The 11966-nt window shown below is 40.5% G+C and overlaps 1 protein-coding gene across 2 annotated transcripts; it reads right to left on the bottom strand.

Annotated features, from left to right (window-relative positions):
- Positions 1-2338: 2338 nt before the first annotated feature.
- LOC104966154 (nuclear receptor subfamily 2 group F member 6-like) lies at positions 2339-11283 on the bottom strand. Of its 2 annotated transcripts, none has more exons than XM_010795303.1 (5): positions 9495-11283; positions 8484-8578; positions 5894-6222; positions 4759-5005; positions 2339-4529 (listed from the first exon to the last, which is right to left on the bottom strand). In XM_010795303.1, the coding sequence occupies exons 1-5, from the start codon at positions 9761-9763 to the stop codon at positions 4255-4257; spliced, it is 1215 nt and encodes a 404-aa protein (XP_010793605.1). In that variant the 5' UTR covers positions 9764-11283; the 3' UTR covers positions 2339-4254. The 2 variants fall into 2 exon arrangements, with proteins under 2 accessions (XP_010793605.1, XP_010793606.1); XM_010795304.1 differs by having other exon boundaries at positions 5894-6219.
- Between the last annotated feature and the right edge of the window lie 683 nt (positions 11284-11966).

Below are 11966 nucleotides of genomic sequence, written 5' to 3'. Positions count from 1 at the left end.
TTTTAGAAGTGAAGATATAGTCATTTGTTCTGGGAATGTCATTTTGAGCCTGAGACCTGAAAAAAGGCTTGGGGCTTAACAGGTTAATTGATAAAAATAATAATAATGAATAAACAATGTATTAATTGAACGTGATTGGCCACTAGGCGTTATAAAACAAACTTCCACAACAAGCTAAAAGACACGCAACCCTAACTATAGAAAGCATTTAGCATTGGTCATCTTTTTTAAAGTCATTTTATTGTCTAGTTCAAGAATTTAAATCCAATACTCACTTGTTTCTTCACCAGCTATTTGCTAATTTAGTTTGGCGACAAACAGTTAGCACAAAGAACTTGACCAAACGCTTACTGTGTCTGCAGGACAGTTTGAATTAAGTATTCATTTAATAAAGCCTTGAAGAAACAGAAATTGTTACAACTACAATTTTTTGTTTCATCACTTTTAAACATACATTACAGGTTTTCATTTAGTTCCTTGCTTGTATGAAAAGAAAACGTTGATTGCAGAGGACGAAAGTGCATTACATTGTCTTATTGTTCCTAAAAAGCTTGCAACCAAGAAAAGGTTAACTGTGAGCAAACATGAATAGATAACATTTATGAAGAACCTACTATTTAAGTACAATAAAGCACAATTCAAGTTTAATATGAAAGGCTCATCCTCAGTTGCATGGAAGATAAAGCACATGTTCACCCTGTTGGATCATCAGAGGGTCAAACTCTCCAGAGATAAAGAGGGACCTCAACAATCTTTCCAACCTTTGAAATCAATCTCTTTGTTACAATATGAGGCAACTCAGGCAGTTTAACACCAATGAACCCACCGGCCTCTTTTACTGTTACTCAACCTGTTCTTCACCCGCGGAAAGGTTTCCAAATCATGTAATAATAAAACAGTAATGGTTTAATCTACCAAGTTATTAATTAAACTACGTTCTAAAATCAGGACACTTTATTGCGTTAAAACAATAAATGAATCCATACCGATCTAAAATAACCCACTGCAAATAGAATAAAAACAAATCAAGCTTCATAAAGCACACATATTTATATCTCACTGCTCTTCAACCATGACTGTTTTACATTTAAACTGGTCAATTATGTTTCACTACTTAGTCTTTATCACAAGGCTTTAAATCACAGTGCTTTAATACCGTGTATAAATGGTAAATACAATTGGAGTTTGACTAAAATCAAACTGCCTGTAAGCTTTAAAAAAAAAAAGTGTCTTCTTCCATCCGAGCTGGCATCTTTGCCAGTGGTTTATATTATCAAATGGAAATGGTCTTGATTTACAAAGGCAATAAATTGTAAAATAATCTTAATTGTTAGTCTGAACTGAAACATCTTTGTTGTTTTTCTTCTGAATCTTCTTTTAAATTGTTGTATTACTGCCAAATTGTATTCCATTCTGTTTATATGTAAATACTAGGGCCGGGACTCGATTAAAAAAATGTATCTAATTAATTAGAGGCTTTGTAATTAATTAATTAATCGAAATTAATCGCATTTTTAATCACATATAAATATTTGACCTGAGAACAGTGAGATGCAATTTTTTTCACATAGATTTTAGTATAACATTGAATAATGACTGAATACATAAGCTTAAGCAACAAAGCATTGTTTATTTTTTTCAAGGTGGTTCTTAACCAAGACCAACAGAAAAGTGCAATTTTTGCCATAAAGTGTAGCAATAGCATATTTAGGAATANCAGAGGGGATTATGGGATGCTGCAATGATCTGTTTGGTGTTTGGAGCCAAACACTTCAGAGACATGTTTAGTATATATCTGAAGCCTGTAATATATTGAGGAAAAACAGTATAATAGGGGACCTTTAAAAATGTTATCAGCTGGGTGAAGTTCCCCTGTTCCTCTTTTTTTTGTCCGTTATCCATCTGGCGGGCCGGTATCAGTGTCCTTATCCCAATCGAGGGTCAAAGGGCAGAAGGTGTGGTGTGCTGCACAGATTGGAAAGCCCCTTATAACGATTTTCACTTTGTGATATTGGAATTCAAAAACACAATTCACTTGTATGTGTAATGTTAAACTACGTCAAATATCAGAAAATTGAGCGTCAACTAACAATGCATTTAATCTGTTGTTGGTTTTTTAGTTGAATTAATAATTATATTTCAATTATAACAAAACAAAAGCACAAGCTCCACATATTGAAAGGCTGGAGCCAATATTTTTGCTTTTATACTCAATTACACAAATCAAATAATCTATTAATTACTTTCAATAAAAAAATCTTGCCATGTGTTTCTGATTTTTACGAATGTGTGCAGTTTTTCATGTCTCAGAAACTCAAGTCATCCACAAAAGGAATGGGCATACTTTTATTTCTCTTAATGCAAAAATAACCAGTCATATTTTAGATTTGGCGTGGTCATAGAAACATGCTTCTTTTTAAAGTAAAGCTACACAATCAAATCACCATTGTTTATATTCCAACAAAAAAGACAAAGTGATTGAAGGACAGCACAAGGAGCTGTTAATGAGGTTGGTTGACCGCATCAGGGATCATTGTTGCCTTTTTTTTTAACGCGTAATACAAAAATGTATACCAAAACAATTTACCCCCCCATTCGCTTTAGTTTCAGTCATTCATTTGGCAAAAACAAGTGTCACATTGAGCTGCACTTCATGCCAATAACAACCATGAATGTGACTACTTAGTACCCTTTATCTCAGTACCACAAACACCATAACCTTAACAACACTTACAAAACAAGTACTTTGCACAAGCATAATAATGAACTGGAGTGACCTCTGTCCACTTTAGGCCATGTTTTAACACACTACTTTTAAAGTAGACCACAACTTAGAAAGAAATGAAAAAGAGTATATTGAACTCTCGCGTTCTTCTTACATTAAGCATAACATCTCAAAACATTTTCAAATATATTTTGGCTAAGTCTGATGGTCAGACAAGTAGGGGATTATTTGTGTTTATTGTTGAAGATGCCTTGATCCCTTTATATTTATCTTTAGCACATGAATATATAATATTTTTCTTGTATAAAACATGAGGTAATAATGTAATAAAGAGAGATGTGACAGTGAGGATCCAGGGTGTGTCTGAATACATTCACCTCCACTTCTTGTGGCGACATACGACATTAATGTATAATAAATAGCAAAGGAATAGCTCAACATGTAGGTAACACATGGTTATTTACTTTCTTGCAGAGAGATTAGTAAACATGGAGCTAAAGCCAAAAAATAGTAAGCTAACCTCCAGCACCTCCAAAACTCACTGATTAAGTTAAAGATCATTTGTTGAATCTGCTCAAATAATATGTCAAATCACCAATTCTCAATTTTAAGGGGAAATATTTTTCTGATAGAAGAATACAACATGTACCGGTAAATGAAAGAGCATCAGGGGGTTGGAGGGGTTCATTGTTTCTCTTTGAGCAGAGCCAGTCTAGCTGCACCAGAATATCTGCTAAGCTACCTAGCTGCTGGCTGTAGCTTCATATTTATCATAGAGATACGTAAGTGCAATCAATCCTCTCATCTAAATCTGCGAGGAATTAAATAAGCGCATTTTCTCAAAATGTTGAACTATTTCTTTACAGAAGTATATACAATACTTTACAGTAAAGTAAAATATACAATGCCCATGCCGCTTCTTTGTTTTAATGCTGTAGAAAGTTGAAACTGCGGTTTTTACAAACACATTTGGTAACAAAGTCTGCTCACTTAAAAAAACCTGACACAACTTGATCTGTGCGAAACGTCCCAGATATAGAACTCTGCCTGTAGAAATGTCACTATGGCTTCATTTTGGCTTTTAAAAAACAGAGCAGAGGGCAAACACAGAGCCTGGGTTCAAACTGAGTCTCTCCTTAGGGGTGATGTTGGATGAGGTAGTTCAGGCACATGGCCTCAAGATAGAGTCTGCGTTTCACTGAAAGCCTTGTGTTTTTATCCAGAATAAAACAGAGAGATCAGATGGAGGCCAGAGCAAAACTGACAAGTGCTGCAAACATATATATATATAAATATATGGTAAAGGATATTTACACATTTGTGGTTCTCTGAAAGCAACTTGTTGGTGTGACTTTCACCAAACTTTAGAGATACTGTGGCAAAAAGCTGACCTTTACACTCACAAGCAAAGACCTTACGCGTCTAAGTTTGTATTCATAACATTCAGTTTGTCCTTTATATGTAATCTTTGTGAACTCTGAACCCTCCCAATCTGATCTCAGTCTGTCTCACTCTGGAATCACAAGGGCTCACTGTCCCGGTACGTAGGGCCAGCTGATGGAGCTCCCTGATAGCTGCATGTCTCGGATCAGCGTCTCGATGGGGGTCTTGCCCACCAGCCGCATGAAGAAGAGCTGGGAGATGAGGTTGGCAGGCACGGCGCGCAGAGCTGGAAGGCGCAGCAGTAATCGGCCGAAGCGCTGGGGCTGGTTTGGGTACTGCAACCTCTCGTACTCAGTAAGGGCGACCTGGGCCTTCTCCTGCAGGGACTCCACATGGGATGGGTCAGTCAGACCACATGCGTCTGCGAGGCAGAGAAAGAAAGATCAACATTCTGACATTTATTAGCACTCTTTTCTGTTAGCCCTGTTGTTGCATATTGTACACTTGTGGCTTATTTACCCCTCTGGACATTTAAATATGAAATATCTTTTGGCCTTTTATAAAGACACCTGGGATCCGAGAACAGCAGACATCCAGTTACATCAAATAACATCCCTCATTATATAACCTTGTCACAAAATGTGACTTACCAGGTGAAAAGAGTGCAATGGCTTTGAGGCAGCTGTACTCGGCGGAGTCCACTTGCAGTCGGTTCAGCTTGTCCACCTGGTCCTGGAACACCCTGACCTGATCCATGAAGGACACCACGCGCTCAGCAGACATGGGAGAGGAGTGGAACCCGGCAGCTGCCAGCAGAGGAGCCATGTGTAGAGGCAAAGCAGACTGAGCTGCGTTCAGGATGAAGAGCTCGCTCCAGCTCAGCCTCAGCAGAGCCACCTGCAGGGTTTGTTGAAATACAGTTACTTAGAGTAATGTGACAAGATAGAACAACTGTTTTCTAGAAACCAAAACATGTTTTAACTTTAACTGGAAAAAGGTCAATGGAAGGCTGCTCAAAGCCAGAGTTCCTACTTATAATAAGGCCAAATTATTTAAAAACAGTATACTTAATGAACAGTTTTTTGTATTAGATTGCTGAGAGTAGTATGTGCACTTGCTTAAGGAACATCTGGGAATTTCCAACCTCAAGCTTGGACTGGAATTCAGTATTTACAGCACACAAAGCGGGAAACCCTATTTTAACATTTGTATTTACATACAGGACATCATTGCAGTGAGTGGTATCCTACAGTAAGTTGTTACATGCTGCAGTAATATACTCATATATAAGAGGAGACAACGCCAATATTGTATGCGGTAAATATGGCGCCAAATAGTCCACATTGGTTGGCCGTTTATCAGCTTAAGAGAAATGTGGAATTTGAAATGATTGACTTATCTTGTATTGGCCCTTGACAGGTATGTAGTATGTGTATATTATGTGGGAAATACATTGAACTCTGCTTCGCATCAATATATGCATTTATTTGGTGGTGTCGAGACAAAGCTAGCTAACGGTTTGGCTAACGTTAGCTGAAAGTAGCTAACACATTACACAAGCTTACTGCACTAAAGTCTTCTCACTTCATATAAGGGAAAATATAGAAGCCTAAAGATCACAAATGGTGGGTTTGTGATCTTGAACTTTGGGCTAGTTTTATGGTTTAACGTCAGGCTGTAAAGATTGGCCCGTGTTATATTAAAATGTTGGCTTATGATTTTCAAGTTGTAACATTTGCCCCTGAATCTGTAGGGCTAGCCCATGCACTGAATTTGCTGACTCACCTGCTCTGAGACTGGCAGTTCTGGGAAGTATGGGATGTTTCTGGCCCACTCGATGGTGCTGAAGAGGAGCCGGGCGGCCAGCTCACAGATGCTGTCGATGCCCATAACGGAGGCTCCGCTCGCAGATGCCTGCATCTGTGGCTGACCGTAAGGTGTCACGTACCGGCTGCTGGGGTACGGCTCGGCCCGGAGGAGCTGGGAGATGAGCTCCGAGACCTGCTGCCCGTTGAAGTAGTCCGCCCCGATGTGACCCGGCCCTCCTCCTCCAGCTGCTAGGGTGTTGGGACTGATACCTGAGTGAGCAGGAGGGATTCGACCCCTCTGGACTGCTGCAGAAAGAGAGGGAGGAGAGGCAACACAATTAAGGTTAGCTCCACGGTCTAAACATCATTTATTATAAATAATGACATTTAATGGATTGTGCAGCCTTGGTACTATGTGTGCTGTCTGAGCCAAACGCCCCCATCATTGAAGTGTTTTTTGGTTCTCTTTTGGTTCAATCACTCAGTAGATTACAGTTTTATGTTTCAATTGTTTTTTCAAGGTTGTACAAAATGGACTTACATTTCTAAGGTAACATAACCAAAAGGTTTATTCATAGTTCAAACTAAGCTCTCTATTTAGCATTCTGACATGGTTTTTATTTATTTCATTTAGCTTACAGGTGGGGAAATGTTCTTGACCCATTAAAAAAAACGTTCTATATCAAATGTTCTGAAAATCTTAATCTTACATGCATGTTAATCATCTGGCACCTGGGTGCTTTAATAGAAGTTGACACCCAAAAAGGACCACATCAAAATAAGAAAATCCAGAGTGAGTTCAGGGTCTCAGCAGAGACAAAGCCACACACTTCTAGTGGGTCACAAATGTAGGTTGAGAGGGATTCTTTTTGTGTGAAGATCATTATTAAAAACAGTTATCATTGTGCCTTTAAAGCAATGAGCATTTGCTTCCTTTACTGGGTTAAAGGTATAATAGATGTTTCAAGGTAATGTGGAAACAGTGCAGCCTGCGTCACGGCCGCGGTCAGCATGGTTCATTAATAACCAGGCTCAATATAACCCCTGGCACAGTGTCACCTCAGTGCACGGATGTATGGGACAGCGTCTCGTGGTGTCCTCTGACACTGACTGAAATACAAGTTCTGTGATAGGCGACTAGAATACAATTACAAATGTTTTTTAAATAGTTTGTGATGTGATAATGAGGGTAGGATTGCTGGAATGAAAATAATTACTCCAGGGGAACTGGGAACCATCTCGTATTACAACTAATCAACTGAGAGAAATTAAGCAAATCATAACTGTAATTAAATGTGTGTATAAATATAAAGACACTTACATACATATAGACAGACAACACAGAGGCTGGAGCAGTGTGAATGTGTTAACTGGTTGTTTTTTCTGTTATGCAAATCAAACATGGTTGCTTCCCCCTCCCTGAACCTCAGCAGCTGCAGGGAGTCGAGCTCTGGGGTGAAAACATGCTTTGGTTGACAGTATAAATATTGTGCTTGGATCGCTGGTAAATGTCAGATGCTGTTTCTGATGAGGTTAGCGGTTTCTCTGCGGATGACCCATTCTGATATTTATGTATTTGTGTTTGTGCTTTGCTGAGAGGTGTTTGTACATTAATCAGGGTGTTGGTGTTAAAGGACAGGATATAAATAATTTAAACCTCAGTGCTGGAAAATGACGGCGTACATTTAATCAAAGTCATGATTTGAGATACTTGTACAACACTTGTGTGTTCCTATAGGCACCTTTATATTTAATTTCAGGGAAAATTTGATAGGTTTGCTTTTGCTTTGCACTACATTTGTTTGACAGCTGCAGTTGCTTTGAAGAACAATGCATTATATAATATTAATATATGAATAATATCATAAATATGATAAATACATTATCAGGACAAAACTAATCAACATTATATGCAATACTAGTAAAATAAAATGAAATTTGTTCCACCTTGTCCAAATACAAAATTAAATTGCTTAATCATAATAACTATAAAATGGTCCATTTAACGAAGAAAGTGTTTGTTTTAATACTAATTTGTTTAAGTAAAATGTTGAACTCAGAACATACATTTAAATGTGTATATTTACACTTTTAAACTGTTGTAACCGTTTTGGCCAGTTTCGGTGTGTAATTAACTTTGAATTGATCTAGCAAATGGGCTAGCAGGCAGTTGCTTATTTACACATCAAGCAGTTATGAAACAACATCAATGTAACCAGTGTTCACTATGTTTAGCTCTGTTTGGGTCTCCATCAACTCCTATTTGTCTCTTAGCTGTTAAATGCCCCACTATGTACGCCAGCTTATCTCTAACTGTTTCTGTCTGCTGTTTGCCAGGCGGCGTACAGAGGGTTAACCAGATCTCTCCCTTTGCTCTTTCTGCTGGTGCTTGTGAAAACACGGCTAATGAGAGCGATACAAAACAGTTAATTTGTGGGCCGTAAAACCAAAATGATGAGCTGAAAGATCTGAGAATCATCCTTTGACGCTTAAAATGTTCACTTTTAGGGGTGAAAAAACTCCTCTTAAACACCTTGTTGTGCACATGTATGACAAAGCTTTGATACCTTCTTTGCGCATTCCCACGCGGAAACATTTCTTCAGACGACAGTATTGGCACTGGTTGCGGTGATGCTGGTCGATTTGGCATTCTCGATTTGATCTGAACAAGGGAAACAACATCAATAGATGAACACTTAATGTGTAGATCAAAATATATATGTTCCGTTTTTTTTTCTCTAGAAATATTTTAAAAAGGGAAATACATTTGCATTCACATAATTGGCTCCCCATTTCTCCCCCCCACTGACCCCTGACGAGTGAACTGTGCGAGCTGGCGTGGCCGAAAGGACATCAAGGCTGTGACCTTTGTAAATCATCGGCCTTACACGCCCTTGTGTTGCCTTTTACAGCAGGAACGAGGTCTGCCAACATTTCACAGAAAGACCTTTTTAGCCCTGAACGTGACGAACTGACTGCAAACACACCGTCCATTCAGGGTTAGTGCATTATTATGTGGAAGAAACATGTGGCTGAGAGTAGTCTTAGTGAGAGCAGAACATTGAGTTGCAACATTGTGTTGCTGTTGTGGAGAATAATGAGAATGTTAACCTTCTGAGGCAATCCATCCTCACATGACTGACCTTCAAGGCTTTCATTTATTTTCCTTTTTTTCTCTCCACAGGCTCTTTGTGAGACATATCCAAGGTTGGAGCATATCACTCTGGAGTGAGAAATGGACTAATCGGCTGTGTCTTTTGAAAAGAAACCTGCCACATTTAGCACTTTAGAAGCCCCAAATAAACATTAATAAATGATTGACTACCCACTTCAATAAAGTAGATATAAACATATTAGATTTAAGTGTTAATAATATATCATGTGTCAACAATAAAACATTCTTTAATAGAAACATATTTTATGTTATTACTACTTTATTATATTTAATATTATTACCACTCATGGGTGCCCCAAGAAGGAGATAAGCTGTTAACATGAATACCTGCTTACTACCTTATAGAATGTTATAGACCATGTATCAATGTAAAGTTAAAAGTAACTGTTTGAGCAACCCTTACCTGCAGGAGTAGTTGAGGTTTCGTCTGATGCTCCTCTTAAAGAAGCTCTTGCAGCCCTCGCAGGTGAACACGCCGTAATGCTTCCCACTGGACTTGTCCCCACACACCACACAGTCCACTACGCAGGCCTTGTCCTCGTCCCCGACATCCACATCGCTGCTCCCGGCCTGAGGCGAGCCCTCCTCTTCCTCCCTCCTCAGGTAAGCCTTCTCCCCCAGTCCATTAGTGTCCCCGTTGGGGTTGCCCCATCCCCCGCTCACCATGGCCATATTCTCTGAGACACGCCGCCTTGTGAGTGGATCATGCACAGACCCACCCTGTCCCCCAGCTTCCAACCCGCCTCAAAGTCAAAAGACTGGTTACAGAGAAGAATAGTTGTCCAGGTTTGTGTGTAAAGAAGGATTTGTCCAAGAAGATCGAGAAAAGGGATATAAAGTTGTCCCGGCCGCTCTGGTGTTGACCTTTCTCCCTTCTACCGTCTGGTTGTTACGACCTGGAAGTCCTTCCCTGTGCGGTTTGCTCTCTCTCTCTTCTTTAATCCCTCTGCTCTCTGTTCTTGTCTTTCACCCTTGTGTTCTCTGCCCTGACCTCCGATCAATGGCTCCCGAGCTCTGAGAAACTTCAGACACACATTGAGTGGTTCAGAGTTCAGGCATGAGAAAAGGGTGCAGCCTTGCTCTTTTCACTGAACACAATAAATTACACTTTGACTCCTCTCTTTCTTCCTCCCTCCCACTTTTTCTCTCCGTCTCTCCCCCCCCCTGGAATAAGTAAAAAGAAAAACACCTCACCACCTTCTAATCATAGTGACAAGGGACAAAACAAGAGTCGCTCTCAAAGCGAAAAAGAAGCTCTGCGCTCGACTTTCTCCCAGAAGGACAAGCAAGTGGGAGGGAAATAAAACACAGCTCTCCTTCAGGCAGGGTTAAACTGCCCTGCCCTCTCCTCCAACTTATAAACTCGTCCAACCAGTTCCTGCCGTGCAGAGGTGTTATCTGCTGATCTGAGGCAGTTCTAGTCCAGACTCACTCTTGACTAGTCAGGGCTGTTTCAGAAGCAGAGGTGATAGTGATGAAAAGGATAAAAAGTATTTTGCTTTGGAAATGCTCAGTCATATGTCTCAAGAGAAATCAGACTTGTGAGGTTTTTGGAATTGGATTTGGTTCTTTCTTTGGTATTTAGAGAAGATATAAACACAGAGCCACTTCAGCTTTTATATATAAGAAGTATTTTGGTTTGGTGTGCTAGACAGAAAGTCTTAAAGCTCCGACTGAGACAGACTCAACACTTAAAATAAGAAGTGACAATACACCTCTTTCCCTCCTGGAATATGTGGTCTTTGCAGCAGATAAGTGCCAAATAAGTCCTCATCTGTTTCTGTGGGGAAATTATGTTTTCCTGTTGCTCATCCAACTCTTCAGAGTCTGCGGTGTCTGGGGCTCAAATGTCACAGAAAAAGCCAAAACAAAGCAGAGTTGAGAAATCTCCTCCTCTCGAAGCTGCACAGAGTGTTGTCTCCCGTGTTGTTCGTGCTTGTCCATCCAGCAGTAACATAGGCCAGGACCTCTCTGCATTCCCTGTCAGCAAGTCGGGGTGTTCTGTTGCACTCCGTACTGTTCTGCCTGTCCCTTTTTTCTTCTGTTCTGCCTTTCTGTCTGCTGGCCCCGGCAGGAATAAATTAGGCAAACAAGCGCAGGAAAAACTCGGTCATAGACCTTTTAGTGAAAGCCAGACGCTGCAGTGGAGAGATAGCTTCCTCTCCTCTCAATCCCCTCTCTGTGTCTCTGCCTCGCTCCCTCCTTTAGGGAGAGTGAACGTGTGTCTGTGTGCTGAGGGATTTTACACTGCTATTCAAGCCCTGCCGTTGCCATGGCACTGGATGCCTTATAAGGCCAGAGGAGTCAAAGAGCACAGAGTGGGCTGCAGCCACACACACACCCACACCCACACCCACACCCACACACACACACACACACACACACACACACACACACACACACACACACACACACACACACACACACACAGAAAGAATGCCTGGCTGCCTGAATGGCTGCCTGTTTCCCCCCTGACCCCGGGCCATACTGGGAGCAAAGGGGGAGTTAACCCCAACACTGCCGTAAAACAAAGAGGGGGCCCTGTGGTCGACACACAGCGAGCGCATGGCACTCACACTCATGTTCTCCACTCCACTCTAATCCCAAAGAATTCCTCCAACTTTGTTGACCCAATAATAACAGAGAGGGCAGGCATGCTGTTGTTGAGCAACTTTGTCAAAAGGTTATTTGATACACCAGCGGCTTCTTTTCACACCTGCTGCATACACTCACAGGTCTGCGTGGAGGATGCCAGAGATCCTGATGAACAACTGCATCCTGGATGGTCCTGGTTGAGTTATTATGTTTACATCTAAAGAAATAGAAGCTCATCTCCAGAAAGTGCTTAGACAGACTAGAAAAGGAGATATTCTGA

The sequence above is a fragment of the Notothenia coriiceps genome, unplaced genomic scaffold (genome assembly GCF_000735185.1).
Source record: "Notothenia coriiceps isolate Sejong01 unplaced genomic scaffold, NC01 NC01_scaffold00037246, whole genome shotgun sequence".
Taxonomy (NCBI): domain Eukaryota; kingdom Metazoa; phylum Chordata; class Actinopteri; order Perciformes; family Nototheniidae; genus Notothenia; species Notothenia coriiceps.
The sequence above is the reverse complement of the archived record's forward strand: the minus strand, read 5'-3'. Positions and strand labels throughout refer to the sequence as shown.

Bases quoted from the DNA above. Each gene is read 5' to 3' on its own strand.
- LOC104966154 (XM_010795303.1), bottom strand. From the start codon at position 9,763: ATGGCCATGGTGAGCGGGGGATGGGGCAACCCCAACGGGGACACTAAT. The intron at 6,223-8,483 runs GTATCAAAGCTT...CTCTTTCTGCAG, and splicing joins CGTGGGAATGCGCAAAGAAG to CAGTCCAGAGGGGTCGAATC. The intron at 5,006-5,893 runs GTGAGTCAGCAA...CAAACCCTGCAG, and splicing joins AACTGCCAGTCTCAGAGCAG to GTGGCTCTGCTGAGGCTGAG.